We start from the raw sequence: 16650 nt of genomic DNA, 5'->3' as shown, positions 1-16650 counted from the left end.
AGGGAAGGACAGATCATTGTTATAGGTTTTAAAGGGTTAAAACCTCGGATCCTGCTAAGAATTATGCCAAGTCTTGCTGTGGAAGACCCTTAGGACCTGCTCCTATTTTCATGTTTCTCTATTATTTATTTTTAGAGAGATTCATCAACACATGATACAATCCTGATAAGGAACTAGCTGGTGGGATTTGAGCTTTGCTGACTGTTGAGATTTATTATATTCTAAACGTGTAAATGTTTTTTATTTTATATTTTTAGTTTATTTCAATATAAAAGAGCCACAGAAAATGTGCTACTAATATAATAAAAAGTCTGTAGATGGTTGTTTGTTTACTTAAGAAGGAAAATGATGCCGGTGAGCTGGGTAGAAATGTAAAGTATGCACCAGTAGAGATGAAACAGATTAAGAAGACCCTTTTGGAAGAAAGTTCCTCTGGGGTAAATTGTGGATTCTGCAATTCTCTAGAGCACATTTTTTGAATAGAGAAAAAGACTTTGTCAAGAACTTGTCCAAATAATTCTGCCAAAAACTTAGCATGAAAACAATATCACAAATTGCCATCTGGATGTATGCAAGTGTTATTCTTTGAGGTTTAGGTATGCTCTAAGAATTCAAATACCTAAAACAATGTTTGCACATATTTGTCCTGTCTTTTTCGATGGATAGTGATGCGGCATGAAAATTGTTGCCAGAATCCTTCCTTCGAAAACAGACATGCTCAACAATAATGTGTTTTTTTTCTGGACTACAGTACTTTGATTCTGCATGCTCATATCTTCTAGTTACTTCCATATTTAATAAAAGATAACAGGAACTGGTTTTCATCACAATGCCTGGGCAATAGTTGTGATTTATATCTGGCCCACGTATGTCGGTCTTGTGTTCTGTATGGAATTATGCCCATTTCATCTAGGTTGATATCCTCAGTTATCTGGTTCCTGTAGCTTAATCATTCTCTTGGTAACTATGCATTCTTAAACGTATACTTATTACTACATGCTGAATGTGTGTTCGTAGTTAAATGCAGGTAAAAAAGAATTTTTGAAAATATTTCTTAGAAATATAACATTAGGTGTGTACATTTCTGGTTTAGAGGATACATGGTATAACAAATGGTTTGGGGTTAAATTTGTTAGACAAGGTCTAAGGCCTGTTGTGATTTTCACCTCAAAACGCTTTCACATGGCTTTGACTTTTGCACAATGAATACCCTAGTTCAGACCTGGGCAAAGTGCGGCCCACGGGCCACATCCAGCCCTCTGTGCACCTCCCCATCACGGCTGTTTTGAAGCCACTAAACATGCGGGGATTGCCTGCCAATCACTTTAATGCCGTAGCCATGTTGGCTACTGGCATTACTGTGATTGGCCGACTGCATCAAGTCATCGGGTCTATATAAGACCCAGTGACACGATGTGCGCCACACTATTCCCCGGAAACAGAGTAGGGAGAGTTGCTGGAGAAGGGAAAGTTTGCATTAGAGTCATCTAAGCAAGGTTTATAATGCCTTCCAACCCTTGCTGCTGAAACCTATAACCAAAAGTCTTTTTTTAGGACACCATCTATTCTATTCAATATAAAAATATAACTGTTGGAGAAGGGATAGTAGTGCATTAGAGGCTTATGGACAGGGTTTATAGCCTTACAGTCCTTGCTGCTGAAACCTAAAACCAACAGTCCTTAGCAGGGCTACATCCATTCTCTTACCTATTAATACTGCTCTTAGCTGCATTTAGTGTAGGGATGGTTGCTGGAGAAGGGTTAGTTTTGCATTAGATGCATATAGGCAGAGTTTATTTCCTTAGAGTCCCTGCTGCTCAAACCTAAAACCAAAAGCCCTTTACAGGGCATTTATTCTATTCCCTAATAATACTGCTGTTAGGTGCATATAGCATAGGGATAGGTGCTGAAGAAGAGATAGTTTTGCATTTAAGGCAATGAACCCTGCCTATATGCCTTTCAGTCCTTGCTGCTGCATACAAAAACCAAAAGTCCTTATCAGGGCTACATTTATTATTCTTATTAATACCGCTGTTAGCTGCATTCAGTGTAGGGATAGCTGCTGGAGGAGGGATAGTTTTGGATTAGAGGAGGAGGAGAACAAGAAAAAGGAGAAACCATGAACCGTATATACCCTCTTTTGGGTGGGAAGGAGTGCATGGGAATTCACCAATAAAAAAAGGAACATTTAATTTGTCTTTATGTTTTGCTGCTGTCATCTGGAGGAGTTGAGAAGTCTGGGCCAGTCCAGGTCATGTTCATTTTGATTTAAGTCAGCCTGTTAGAATTTTCATTTGGTATCAGTTATTGTGCACCTGACGGCACTAAAAACCTGCTCTGACAAAACGCTAGTGGCAGGACAAGCCAGCACCTCCAAAGAGTAGAGTGACAGTTCATACCATGTGTCCAGCTTGGATACCCAGTAGTTGTACGGGACAGAGGAATCACAGAGGACTCTGGTATGGTCCGCAAGGTACTCCTCTACCATCTTCCAAAACTTTTCCCTCCTTGTTAGAGTACACAGCGCATCAAGGCATGAGTGCTGGGAGGGTCTAATAAAACTGACCCAGACCTTTGATAGTCTTGCCCTACCTCTGTTGGACCTGGTGTATGTCTACCTCATTTCTCCTCCTTGGTTGTCCAAGGAACTGTGACCTCTGCCACCAGCATTATCAGGTGGGATTTTTTTTACTAATTGTTCTACTAGGGCCTTCTAGTATTGCACCATTTTACTAGCCCTCTCTGTCACAGGAAAGAGAGATAGAAAGTTCTCCTTGTAGCATATATCGAGAAGGGTGAACAACCAGTAATCAGTTTTGGCACAAATGAGTATAACCGGTGGTTCACGGCAAAGGCGGAACATAAAGTCAGCCATGTGTGCCAGACTCCTAACAGGATACTGGTCCCCTTATACTGCTCCATACAGGATACTGGCCCCCATATTATGCTCCATGCAGGATGTTCTCCCCACATAATGCCCCATGCAAGCTGCCCCCCCCCCTTATAATGCCCCATGCAGGATGTCACTTCCCCCCTTATAATGCCCCATGCAGGATATCACCCCCCCATATAATGCCCCATGCAGGATGTCACCCCCCCATATAATGCCCCATGCAGGATGTCACTTCCCCCCCATATAATGCCCCATGCAGGATGTCACCCCCCCATATAATGCCCTATGTAGGATGTCACCCCCCCATACAATGCTCCATGCAGGCTGTTCCCTCCACATAATGCTCCATGCAGGCTGTTCCACCACTTATAATGTCCCATGCAGGATGTCACTTCCCCCCCATATAATGCCCCATGCAGGATGTCACCCCCCATATAATGCCCCATGAAGGATGTCACACCCCCCCCCCATATAATGCTCCATGCCTCCGGCGTCTTACCGCTCTGCGCTGCCTGTGATGGCTCAGGGGAGGGCACGGTGGAAAGACGTCACCTCACCCTCTGACCTGAGACGTCACAGGGAGCGCGCAGCAGGAAGTCAGCGGATCTGCGGACGCACGGGGAGAGGTAAGTATCCAGCTGCCAGGGCCTTGAGCAAGCGGGGGAGAAGGGTGGGCACTGGCACCGCTCTCCTCCGCCCATAGCCCGGCGGGGTACCCGACCACGAGTGGGCCCCCCCCTGCTCAGGGCCCTGGCACTTGCCCGGGTGCGCCGGGTGCTGACGCCGGCCCTGCACTGCTTGTAATACAGATTACGATGTACTGACAGTGCTTCCTCCTCCGGACCAATTGATCATGTGTTCGCTCAGTGTTGAACAGGAGCAGGATCTGCTAGGTCTGAGGAAACCCAGTCAGCTGTGCTATGCAGGCTGAAGGCAGAATCTCCCCAATAACTGGTGCTAAAATACCATCCCGGTTATAGGGAAATCAGCAATGAAAAGAATATATCAATATATTGAAATGCCCTCAAAAGATTTTTAAGACTTTCTGGGAGCAAAGTGTGTGAAATAAAAGAAAAAATTAATATATAAAAAAATGAAAAAAGAGAGACACTGTATCTATGTTTGTAGCCCCACACCTTCAAGAAAAATATATGTCCAGCATATATAAAATTATTTAAATGGAAAGGGGAAAGCAATTTAAAATGGTTTTAGCAGTCCTTTGTGGTTGTAAAAAACGGAGAACAAAAGAAAATGTGTAAATTAGACATATATTTTCTAGCTTCATTGTTCTTATTTTCCACTGATAATAGCATAAAAGGGAATATAGAAATTACATACAAACTAAGTCATGTTTCTCCAAAAGAAACAGACAAAAATGATTTAAGTATATGCATGAGAAGATTTTTAGAGCCACTAAAAGCACATGTATGATAAAACCTGAAAATGTACCTGGTCAAGAACGGGGTAGAATGTCCCACTTCTGAACTGGTAAAACACTAGAAATAGTCACCATAGTATTAGGTATAATATCTGGTTATACAGCCACATTTCTGTTCTGAGAGCTGACTACATATATATTTCTGCTATTTATTTCTTTGTATGAGCTGCTCTGAAGCATCCTGTTCTTGGAATATTAAGAACACTAATCTATTCCTAAAGAGGAAACCCAAAAACATAGTCCAGTAAGCCAAGTACTTGGATGATCGCTGTCTGTAGTTATCCTCCCTAACACTTTACAAAGCTTGGCAGACATGTTTATTGGGGTCTTAGGCAAAATTAGGAACAAATTAGCCTCCATAGAGATCAAATTGTAGTTTAGACTGTACCATTTTGTTAGTTTGAAAAAAACAAAAATATATATATATATATTTATATATATAAATATATATATGTAGCACCCTGAGGATTCGGCTGCTACAGGGGTATTGCACCTCAACCCAGAGGTGTGATATTCCACTCCCGGGTAAGGAAGGAGTGTGGAACTGAGCTCAGATAGACTGCATGCACTACATACATCCCATTCCAGAGGAGCAGGCCGACGGTACTCCCACTTGGAAATGTGCAGGTACAACCGAGCCTGTTCCTGGCTGGAGTGGGAGGGGGGTGGTACATCCCATGTAGTGTAGGGGCAGATAGGGGGAGCAGTCTGGGTAGTGATAGGAGCTCATTGGGTGCTGGTCACCTGAGCTCACACATAGAGGGATATATAAGGAGGGCACCAACTTAGATCAGGGTCAGACGCTGAGAACAAGTCAGTTGGAGAGGAGAGAGAAGGAAACAGCAGCCCTGGAGAGAGAGAGAGTGGAGCAGAGAAAGACCCAGAGGGGGAAGACTGAAGGGACCCAAGAACCCAAATTAGAGCACCGGGTGAGGAGTCAGCAAGAGGGTACCGGAACCCAAGCTGGTGGGGACAAAGACATTCCCCAGCCAGAGACCGGAGACCGTGGGCAGTGTCTGTCACGGTCACCCACCACATTCACCCCGAAGGCACACCACATGAAGGGTCAGGGAACCCAGGGCCAAGGGTGTCCCAAAAGAAGGCCCGAGGGAGCTGGACCTAGGTGAATCACTGGTGGGGACGGCTGAAGAAAGGACAGAGGGAGAGCTCAGGGCCACGCTCTGGACTTGTTTGGGGGTTGGCCGGATCCAGGACCTGGTGGACGCAGCACGGCTCGGGTGGTCACTAGCAGCTGGAGTGACCAGTACAACATCAGCAGTAAGTAAACACCCTTAACTGCACAACCCGAGTCTGTCTTCATTGCCGGCTGCATCGCACCACCACAACCCCCATCCTCTGCGCCTGTCCCCTCTGAGGCTATACCCCTCCCGTTGGGGGTTATCTCACCAAGCTGCGCACCCACCATCAGCCTCAGCGGACCCTGCTGCAGCGGCGGCCACAGTGACCGCATCACAACGGGTGGCGTAGTCGACACAAAAGAACTTTAGCAACATCTATAAAGCTGCCACATAACACTTAGCTTGACGCCCTGGGCACGGGACCGGGTCACAGCCGCTCGGAGACTACAACCCCCCATCTGATCCGGTGCCGGGTATTCCCCTCAAAAAGGAATATGTCCCAGGGGGCGCGTCAACTTTGGCGTAGTCGGCAGGATTACGTGCCCACAACAACCGGGTACTGCGTGCCTGAAGAAAAGTGCAAGTTTACCTCAGAAAGAAGTCTCCCGCCGGTTCCGGAGGGTCCACGCCATCGGACTCCATCACCAGTCGTTTCCCGCCGATTGTCCGCCATTTCCAGCTTGTTCCCGCCATCTGCAGAGTTTCCCGCCACTGGGCGACGCTTCCCGCCAAAACCGCAGATTTCCCGCCTTGGAAGAGCAGCGGACGCCATTATGGGCGTGCCAAAGGAGGGCAGGAGGCCACCTCCCATCGTGGGCCAGGACAGAAAATGGCGCCAAAAGTGGAAACCGCCCCCACCAACAGAGACTGTGATGCTGGAGGTGTCTGTCAGCGTGAAAGAACTCCCCCTGGAGCTGACAGTCACCGAGTTGCCCCGGGACCGCCCTCGAAGTGGGAGGAGACGAAAGAGAAGAGAAAAGATGGGTGTCGCTTGGAGCAGTCTGGAGCGAGCGCACCCGGAGGCAAGAGGTCTAACAAGGAGTAGCGGAGGAGCTTACCCGGAGATGGAAAGAAAGCAGAACAGCACCGGCCCGCTGGCCAGGAGTCTGCTAGAGACCGAGGAAGGAGGGCAGAGCAGCACCGGCCCGCTGGCCAGGAGCCTGCCGGAAGCCGAGCAGAGCAGCACCGACCCGATGGTCAGGAGCCTGCTAGAGTCCACAACCCCGCTAGGTCTAGCGGAGATCCTAGCGCAGCTCCCCCGAGACCGGGAGTGTGCACAAACTGCCCTGGAGGGCCTCGCAAGGAGGATGGCCCGGGTACAGCGTGAGATACTGGCGGAGTGGAGCCGGAAGATGGCCCAGCAAGTAGAGACCAGTCAACGGAGCACGCTACCCTGGAAGAGGAAACAGACCGCCTCTGAGGATGGCGCGGGAGGACCCAAGGCCGGAGACGGCGCCGAGGAGGGAGCCGAGCGCATGGAGGCAGGTAAAGGGGACGCCTATACCCCAAGCCGTGACACCGCTTACCTGCCCCAGCTCCCCGTCGCAGAGCCCGAAAGTCCCCCTGCTGTGCCCGAAAACGCCATGTCACCGACGCAGACTAGGCCCCGACCGGAAGCCGCCGCCGCGACCCCTGTGACGTCACGCGCCCCGACCCGGAGCGTGACAAAGCAGGAAGTACCACCAGCCTGGTCGCAAGGCCTAGTACCCCCGGGCGCCGCACCACCAACAGCGCCCCCTACCTCCGCGGAGCCTCCGGCCTGGCCGCAAGGCCAGGTAGCCCAGGGCGCCGCCGTCCTAACGGTGCCCTTCACCTTCCAGGTGCCCCAGGCCTGGCCGCAAGGCCTGGGCAACCCGGGCGCCACCACCACCGCGCCCGCGCCCGCAATACCTAGGGTGCCACACCTGGGGGAGGACCTCTTCGGCCAGCTCACATGGCCGGACGGGCGGCCCTTCATCTGGCCCGAAGGGTACCCTGAGCTGGAGCGGCAGCAAAGACTAGGGCCCTTGTGTGAGCCCCTAATTCCGGCTCCGAAGCCCGTGGCTCGGGTCTCGCCTCCTCTAGCAGAAGCCCAATTCGTGTGGGACCCCACGGGAGAAGATTTGATGGGGTTCACCGGAGAAACTCGGGCAGCCGCAGCTGAACGTACAGAGTGTTGCCGTCAACAGCTGGCAGAGTTTAAGAGAGAACGGGAGGAGAGGCGGGTCAGAGAACAACAGGCCCAAATCCAGAGCGCGGAGCAGAAGAGCCGGACTAGGAGGAACCCCCGTGCAGCGCATTGTCCCCGCACCATCGGGACAGTGATAAAGTTCAACCCGCAGCATGGGTGGGGCTTTATTCGGGACCGTAACAACCGCGGTGACGTTTTTGTGACCCGCAGAGACGTCGAGTCCCACCTGCCGGAAGGTCACAAAGGCCGTGACCTCTACGTCGGAGACGAGGTCACTTTCACCCGGCACAAGTGTGCCAAAGGACCTTACGCCCTCCACGTACACCGCTTGACGGAGGAGGAGTTGCGGTACGGGGAGGAGGAGCCAGAGGACCCGGACGGGTCTGAAGAAACACCATATCAAGAAAGAGCAGGAGGAAGACGCCGTTGAGTGCGGCCGAGAGGAGCTGTAAATAGTTACCCAATCGGGGTATATAGAAACTGAAACTGTTGCTGCTAAAATAGTCCCCGTTGGGACCAGTGAACTGTTTTACCCGTTAACCCCTTCATCCTACAGGCTGAGGACTGTGAGCAGCCATTCCCTTTCCCCTAACTGGCCGAGGACTGAGAGCGGCCAGCTTTCAACTTCCCCTGTATATAGTTGCGCTTCCTAAAGCGCCCCCTACCGGTTTTATAGGAAAACCAGTTTTTCTAAGAGACTGTCGCACTTTTCCCGGACACACGTTGCACAGTGTCCGGAGGAGGAGGAACCAGAGACAAGAGAAGTCTACGAGAATGTTTATATAAAAAGTTTTATATATATATAATGTTTATATGTTTTATATGTTCATATAAAAATTTTGTATGTTTTGGTGTTTTATGTCTTACAGCCCGAGGACGTGCTGTGATTTACCAGGGGGGAATGTAGCACCCTGAGGATTCGGCTGCTACAGGGGTATTGCACCTCAACCCAGAGGTGTGATATTCCACTCCCGGGTAAGGAAGGAGTGTGGAACTGAGCTCAGATAGACTGCATGCACTACATACATCCCATTCCAGAGGAGCAGGCCGACGGTACTCCCACTTGGAAATGTGCAGGTACAACCGAGCCTGTTCCTGGCTGGAGTGGGAGGGGGGTGGTACATCCCATGTAGTGTAGGGGCAGATAGGGGGAGCAGTCTGGGTAGTGATAGGAGCTCATTGGGTGCTGGTCACCTGAGCTCACACATAGAGGGATATATAAGGAGGGCACCAACTTAGATCAGGGTCAGACGCTGAGAACAAGTCAGTTGGAGAGGAGAGAGAAGGAAACAGCAGCCCTGGAGAGAGAGAGAGTGGAGCAGAGAAAGACCCAGAGGGGGAAGACTGAAGGGACCCAAGAACCCAAATTAGAGCACCGGGTGAGGAGTCAGCAAGAGGGTACCGGAACCCAAGCTGGTGGGGGCAAAGACATTCCCCAGCCAGAGACCGGAGACCGTGGGCAGTGTCTGTCACGGTCACCCACCACATTCACCCCGAAGGCACACCACATGAAGGGTCAGGGAACCCAGGGCCAAGGGTGTCCCAAAAGAAGGCCCGAGGGAGCTGGACCTAGGTGAATCACTGGTGGGGACGGCTGAAGAAAGGACAGAGGGAGAGCTCAGGGCCACGCTCTGGACTTGTTTGGGGGTTGGCCGGATCCAGGACCTGGTGGACGCAGCACGGCTCGGGTGGTCACTAGCAGCTGGAGTGACCAGTACAACATCAGCAGTAAGTAAACACCCTTAACTGCACAACCCGAGTCTGTCTTCATTGCCGGCTGCATCGCACCACCACAACCCCCATCCTCTGCGCCTGTCCCCTCTGAGGCTATACCCCTCCCGTTGGGGGTTATCTCACCAAGCTGCGCACCCACCATCAGCCTCAGCGGACCCTGCTGCAGCGGCGGCCACAGTGACCGCATCACAACGGGTGGCGTAGTCGACACAAAAGAACTTTAGCAACATCTATAAAGCTGCCACATAACACTTAGCTTGACGCCCTGGGCACGGGACCGGGTCACAGCCGCTCGGAGACTACAACCCCCCATCTGATCCGGTGCCGGGTATTCCCCTCAAAAAGGAATATGTCCCAGGGGGCGCGTCATATACACTGCTCAAAAAAATAAAGGGAACACTGAAATAACACATCCTAGATCTGAATGAATGAAATCTTCTCATTGAATACTTTGTTCTGTATAAAGTTGAATGTGCTGACAACAAAATCACACAAAAATCATCAATGGAAATCAAATTTATTAACCAATGGAGGCCTGGATTTGGAGTCACCCCCAAAATTAAAGTGGAAAAACACACCACAGGCTGATCCAACTTTGATGTAATTTCCTTCATACAAGTCAAAATGAGGCTCAGTATTGTGTGTGGCCTCCACGTGCCTGTATGACCTCCCTACAACGCCTGGGTATGCTCCTGATGAGGCTGAGTATTATGTGTGGCCTCCACGTGCCTGTATGACCTCCCTACAATGCCTGGGCATGCTCCTGATGAGGCTGAGTATTGTGTGTGGCCTCCACGTGCCTGTATGACCTCCCTACAACGCCTGGGTATGCTCCTGATGAGGCTGAGTATTGTGTGTGGCCTCCACGTGCCTGTATGACCTCCCTATAATGCCTGGGCATGCTGCTGATGAGGTTGCGGATGGTCTCCTGTGGGATCTCCTCCCAGACCTGGACTAAAGCATCCACCAACTCATGGACAGTCTGTGGTGCAACGTGACGTTGGTGTATGGAGCGAGACATGATGTCCCAGATGGGCTCAATCGGATTCAGGTCTGGGGAACCGGCAGGCCAGTCCATAGCTTCAATGCCTTCATCTTGCAGGAACTGCTGACACACTCCAGCCACATGAGATCTGGCATTGTCCTGCATTAGGAGGAACCCAGAGAGAACCACCCCTGCATAGGTGTCACAAGGGGTCTGAGGATCTCATCTCGGTACCTAATGGCAGTCAGGCTACCTCTGGCGAACACATGGAGGGCTGTGTGACCCTCCAAAGAAATGCCATCCCACACCATTACTGACCCGCTGCCAAACCGGTCATGCTGAAGGATGTTGCAGGCAGCAGATCGCTCTCCACGGCGTCTCCAGACTCTGTCACATGTGCTCAGTGTGAACCTGCTTTCATCTGAGAAGAGCACAGGGCGCCAGTGGCGACTTTGCCAATCCTGGTGTTCTGTGGCAAATGCCAAGCGTCCTGCATGGTGTTGGGCTGTGGACGTCGGGCCCTCATACCACCCTCATGGAGTCGGTTTCTAACCGTTTGTGCAGACACATGCACATTTGTGGCCTGCTGGAGGTCATTTTGCAGGGCTATGGCAGTGCTCCTTCTGTTCCTCCTTGCACAAAGGCGGAGGTAGCGGTCCTGCTGCTGGGTTGTTGCCCTCCTACGGCCCCTTCCACGTCTCCTGGTGTACTAGCCTGTCTCCTGGTAACGCCTCCAGCCTCTGAACACTACACTGACAGACACAGAAAACCTTCTTGCCACAGCTCACATTGATGTGCCATCCTGGATGAGCTGCACTACCTGAGCAACTTCTGTGGGTTGTAGAGTCCGTCTCATGCTACCACGAGTGTGAAAGCACAACCAACATTCAAGAGTGACCAAAACATCAGCCAGAAAGCATTGGTACTGAGATGTGGTCTGTGGTCCCCACCTGCAGAACCACTCCTTTATTAAGGGTGTTTTGATTAATGCCAATAATTTCCATGTATTGTCTATTCCACAACACATGCACAACAGCATGTGAAATTGATTGTCAATCAGTGTTGCTTCCTAATTGGACAGTTTGATTTCACAGAAGTTTGATTTACTTGGAGTTATATTCTGTTGTTTAAGTGTTCCCTTTATTTTTTTGAGCAGTGTATATATATATATATATATGTATATATATATATATATATATATATATATATATATAACGAATGGATGTTTTTCTAGATCAGCCTTAAAAGAAAATTATATTAGCTTTTATGTTTTTTTTTAAGTTAATTCTTTTTGCTGAAGTTTTGCTGTTATTATAAATGTAACAGGTAAAAGAGAGTAGGAATAAATCTTAGGCAAAGTTTTTTTTTACTTTAGATATTTTTATTGGGTTTTAACAACATTGATATGAAAACAGGTTGTTAAAATGAAGTTATCATTAAACATTAGAATACAAGTATAACCAGCTTGATGAGGTATTAATATAAGCTCTTTCATGAACCAAATAATTATGAGTGTGCTAGAGGAATATAAGGAAGAATGGAGGGTGAAAAGGGATAGAATGGGCTAATACAAATAGTCAACTATTGGACTCTTGTTTACACTTAGGTCTTTATGGAAGGAGTTCTGATATCTGGGGGTTTTTTTTGCATCCCTATGAGTGTTGAATCGGACCTTTCACACGTTCAAAACACTTTTTCCTGATGTTGCTATTTTGTTACCTATTTCTCTATCATACAGATGAACCCAGCCGATGTTATTTCCATGATGGTGATGGCGTTTGCGAGGATTTTGAAAAGATGACAAGTATTAAAGATTGTGGGGTGTACACTCCAAACGGATTCCAAGATCAGTGGGCCTCAAACGTCACAGTGTCACACCATAACGATCAAGAGTGCCCAGGATGGGTAGTTATTGGTCAGCCTGCAGCTACTCAGGTAAGCAATCAAAAATTGCTGTCGCCATTGGGACTCACAATCTACGTTCCCTATCACTATGTCTTTGCAGTGTGTGGAGAACCAGGAGGAAACCCACACAAACACGGGGAGAACATACAAACTCCTTGCAGATGTCGTCCTTGGTGGGATTTGAACCCAGGACCCCAGTGCTGTAGTCCTCCTGTCACGCACAGTGTGGGAAAGACTAAGTGCAACACAAAGGGATGAGGAGAATGGAGCCCAGACACTAGGGAAAGGGGAAGTGGAAACCGCTAGGCAGATATAATATCACCCTGTCTCCCCTACAGTCCCTATATTGGTTCCACACCAATTGCTGAGCAGGAAACCTAAGCCCTGTATATCCCTACAGCTAGGCCCTGAATAGGGAGGGGGAGGGGATGAGCACTGGTCAGTGCCCATTATAAACTAAAGACAACAAGGGAGACAAACAAAGAGGGAGAAACTTAGCTTGAGCAGACTCCAGAGAGATAACACCATACGTCCTCCCATGGCACCAGAGAGGAAGAAGCCGACTGCTATAGCTCCCAGCCTTCACAAGGGAACATGTGAATATCACAGGCGACTCCCAGACGCAGACTCAGAGTATATAAACACCCAAGCCAAAGTGTGTCAATTAGAGCAGCAGGGAGGTTGCCTCTGGGTCCAAAAGTGAGAAGGATTAAGAAAGTGTCTGCAATGCAAAATGGAGAGACCTTCTGCAGCCAGATGCAGAGCGACTGTCTGTTGCATCTGACACACCAGTGACAGCTCCCCACTGAGGCACTGTGCTGCCCAAATACCATAGATTACTTATATATATACCAAACAGATTAATTATACAAAAAAACCTGTAGAACTTTGAATGTTTTTCAGAATGTTTTCATTAAGCATTTTTTGGTACAAAAAAAATATCAATAAACATAAACACATTAAACTTTGTAGCGTGTCTTGGACCCTTGTTTTTTTAAGATCTGAAGAGTTGTATAATAGAACAGATAGTATTATACTGTATTTTGCCAAATATTTTTTATGCCCCCTATTGGTTAAAAATGTATAAGATAAAAGATCAGTGATTGTTGGAGCAAACCTAACCGGTTCCCTTTCAAATTAGCAAACTTTAATTAATAAGATTTTTGCGATTGTAATAAAAGGGCACAATCAGTCCATGAATTGTCAGGTGATGGCATGGCAGGAAAAAGTAAGATAATGATATAGGAGACCTATTCACAAGAAAATATAGTCAAAAATAAGTAAATCAATAGTAAATCAATACAAATCTTTATTAAAGGTATACAAAGAATTTAAGATAAAAAGGCCCATGAGCAAACACTAAGGCGACAGAACAGCAGGAGGAGATGAAATCAATATATCAGTGTGATAAACAATGCGGCAAATTAGCAAGAAGGTAAGTATCCATATAAATGCCAGTAAACCAAGTATGATATACATCTACATAGAAGCCAGTAGGCCTAGTATAATATGCATTGTTGCCAGAAAGGGTGAACAATAAAATGATATCATATACATACCTGTAGTCATCTCCTGCTGCTGGAATGGCGCCACATCCTAATACGTGTTTCGGCGTCTAGCCTTTATCAGGGGGCAAGGTAATCAGAGAAAATGAATGCAAATTAGCTTTCCCCCAAGGGAAAGAAATTGTCCTCTTTTGTGTCACCTTGCCTATAACTCAATGTCCTAAAATTGCAACCTGACTAAGGATATTAGCCAAAACAGAATCTCCTCTAAAAAAAACTGTTCTTACCCCTCAACAATACATAGAAAGGTGAGAGATGTTGTAAAAGGGAATCTGTCATCAATTTTCTAAACCCGCACCCAAAAGAAAACATGGCTGCGTAGCAGAGATGAGCGTATCCATCAGCGGCGGATTGAGTTTGAGTCGAATTTCCTGAAATTCGTGGTTTCATGTACATTTGAACACTTTGAGATTCAATTCAGGGTTCATAAAAAAAACTTGCCCCACACCATTCCCCAAACTTCTCAAGAATCAGACAGCGGGCTAGCATCATTTTGCAGTGCTGAGCGGGCTATGACATCTAGTGGATTATCACACCTTGTACAGTGGTGGTCAGTACTGGGGCCATCAGAGATCAGTGGCTCCCAGTGGAGCACAGTTTGTACGGCAGAGTCATTTTCCATCTCCAGAGTCACTGGGTAAGTCTTTCTCCTGTAGAGTGTAAGCTCTTATGGTCAGCAGGGTCCTCTCTCTCCTGTAGAGTGTAAGCTCTTATGGTCAGCGGGGTCCTCTCTCTCCTGTAGAGTGTAAGCTCTTATGGTCAGTAGAGTCCTCTCTCTCCTATAGAGTGTAAGTTCTTATGGTCAGCAGGGTCCTCTCTCTTTCTCCTGTAGAGTATAAGCTCTTATGGTCAACGGGGTCCTCTCTCTCCTGTAGAGTGTAAGCTCTTATGGTCAGCAGGGCCCTCTCTCTCTTGTAGAGTGTAAGCTCTTATGGTCAGTCGGGTCCTCTCTCTCTCCTGTAGAGTGTAAGCTCTTATGGTCAGCAGGCTCCTCTCTCTCCTGTAGAGTGTAAGTTCTTACGGTTAGTGGGGTCTTCTCTCTCTACTGTAGAGTATAAGCTCTTATGGTCAGCGGGGTCCTCTCTCGCTCCTGTAGAGTGTAAGCTCTTATGGTCAGCAGGCTCCTCTCTCTCCGGTAGAGTGTAAGCTCTTATTGTAAGCGGGGTCCTCTCTCTCCTGTAGAGTGTAAGCTCTTATGGTCAGCGGGGTCTTCTCACTCTCCGGTAGAGTGTAAGCTCTTATGGTCAGCGGGGTCCTCTCTCTCTCCTGTAGAGTGTAAGCTCTTATGGTCAGCAGGCTCCTCTCTCTCCTGTAGAGTGTAAGCTCTTATGATCAGCGGGCTCCTCTCTCTCCGGTAGAGTGTAAGCTCTTATTGTAAGCGGGGTCCTCTCTCTCCTGTAGAGTGTAAGCTCTTATGGTCAGCGGGGTCCTCTCTCTCTCCTGTAGAGTGTAAGGTCTTATGGTCAGCGGGGTCCTCTCTCTTTCTCTCTCCTGTAGAGTGTAAGCACTCATGGACAGTGGGGTTCTCTCTCTCTTCTCCCACCCATGTAATTTCTGAGCAATTACAAGCTTTCCAGTACTTGGATACCCTACGAATCCCTTCACCATCAACAGATTTTTTTTACAAAATTTGGCAAAGGCGGCGAATTAGAATATGAAAAGATCTGCTCATCTCTACTGTGTAGATGTTGAAAATACAAGGTAGTGGATAATTGTATGGCCGTATCTTTAATCTTGAGAGGGCATTCTATGAGTTTGGTGTTTGATTTGTGTATAACCCTGGCGCCACCTTCCACTCTTCCGGCAGCAGATGGTAGAGCTGTCAATCAAGGAGAGGAAAGTGACTCGGGAAGGGAGTGACTAAGAAGATCGCACCTTTTCATCACTGGAGCAGCACTTTGGGGCAATACAGAAATCTATCACCCCAGAAATCTATCATCTATCTTCAAGACCAACATGGCCATATATTCAGTTGGGGGGGTATAGAGTTGATGACAGATTCCCGTTAATAGGTAGACATTCACTCAAGATGATCCATCATCCTGCCAGTAAACAGTTGCATGTGAATATTCAATCCCCTGTCCTTATTTATAAGGCTTCATGCTTTCCCGCTTTCTTTGCTTTGCTTTAGTGCATTGTCAATAATGAATAAATCTTTGTAGTGTATTATTCAATTTTCTGTCCGGACCGGCACCTCCATCCTATCTTGATACACACTTTTTTCTTCGGACCTTGTGTTCAGGACCGACTGTCTCATAGACTAAACATTTAAATTGACAGCTCACCTTTACTTTCATACTGGGATTTGCATTTACAACTTCTCTCTAGTATGTAGCTATTATCTGAATTGCTTCCTTTACAAGCAAGCAGCAGTTCCAGTAAGAAAGCAGGTGTAGGTAAATCAAATTCTCCTTGGCTGCGCCCCTCCGCCCCGGTGCCGGCTTATGGTGCGCCACCCCCCCCGGTGCCGGCTTATGGCACTCGTATTCGGCCAACGAAGAATCAAAGAGACTTCACGACCACATTTTGTTGATAATGTTCTGGAGAGTAGACTTGGAAAATTAATTTTTACCCAAATTTCTCAAAGTTGTAAAAAAGAACCAATTGGGGCGGTAGACAATATATAAAAGCAAATCTTTAATATAGAAGCGCCATGAGCTTTCCCTTTTAATATTCATCTCGTTCTCCTTCCAATAATAATTTCCCATTTCTGAATGATCCAGCACTTCCACTCCACCCCTCCCCAGATTAATCTCTGAACTATTGCAATGCTGTACATGGCCACATTTCTTGTTAGGAGATTGGTGTCATGGAATAAACA

The 16650-nt window shown here is 47.8% G+C and overlaps 1 protein-coding gene across 2 annotated transcripts in view; it reads left to right on the top strand.

Annotated features, from left to right (window-relative positions):
- Nucleotides 1–16650, top strand: part of PAPPA (pappalysin 1) — a 461556-nt gene that overhangs the window by 300106 nt on the left and 144800 nt on the right. For both annotated transcript variants that reach the window (XM_073639720.1, XM_073639719.1), the window contains exon 10: nt 12098–12294. In XM_073639720.1, coding sequence (XP_073495821.1) covers nt 12098–12294 — 197 coding nt within the window. The remainder of the gene's footprint in view (nt 1–12097; nt 12295–16650) is intronic.

The sequence above is a fragment of the Phyllobates terribilis genome, unplaced genomic scaffold, assembly GCF_046119375.1.
Source record: "Phyllobates terribilis strain yellow unplaced genomic scaffold, ASM4611937v1 Scaffold_7__3_contigs__length_470593459, whole genome shotgun sequence".
In the NCBI taxonomy this organism is placed as follows: domain Eukaryota; kingdom Metazoa; phylum Chordata; class Amphibia; order Anura; family Dendrobatidae; genus Phyllobates; species Phyllobates terribilis.
This window is presented reverse-complemented; position numbering and strand designations above follow the sequence as displayed.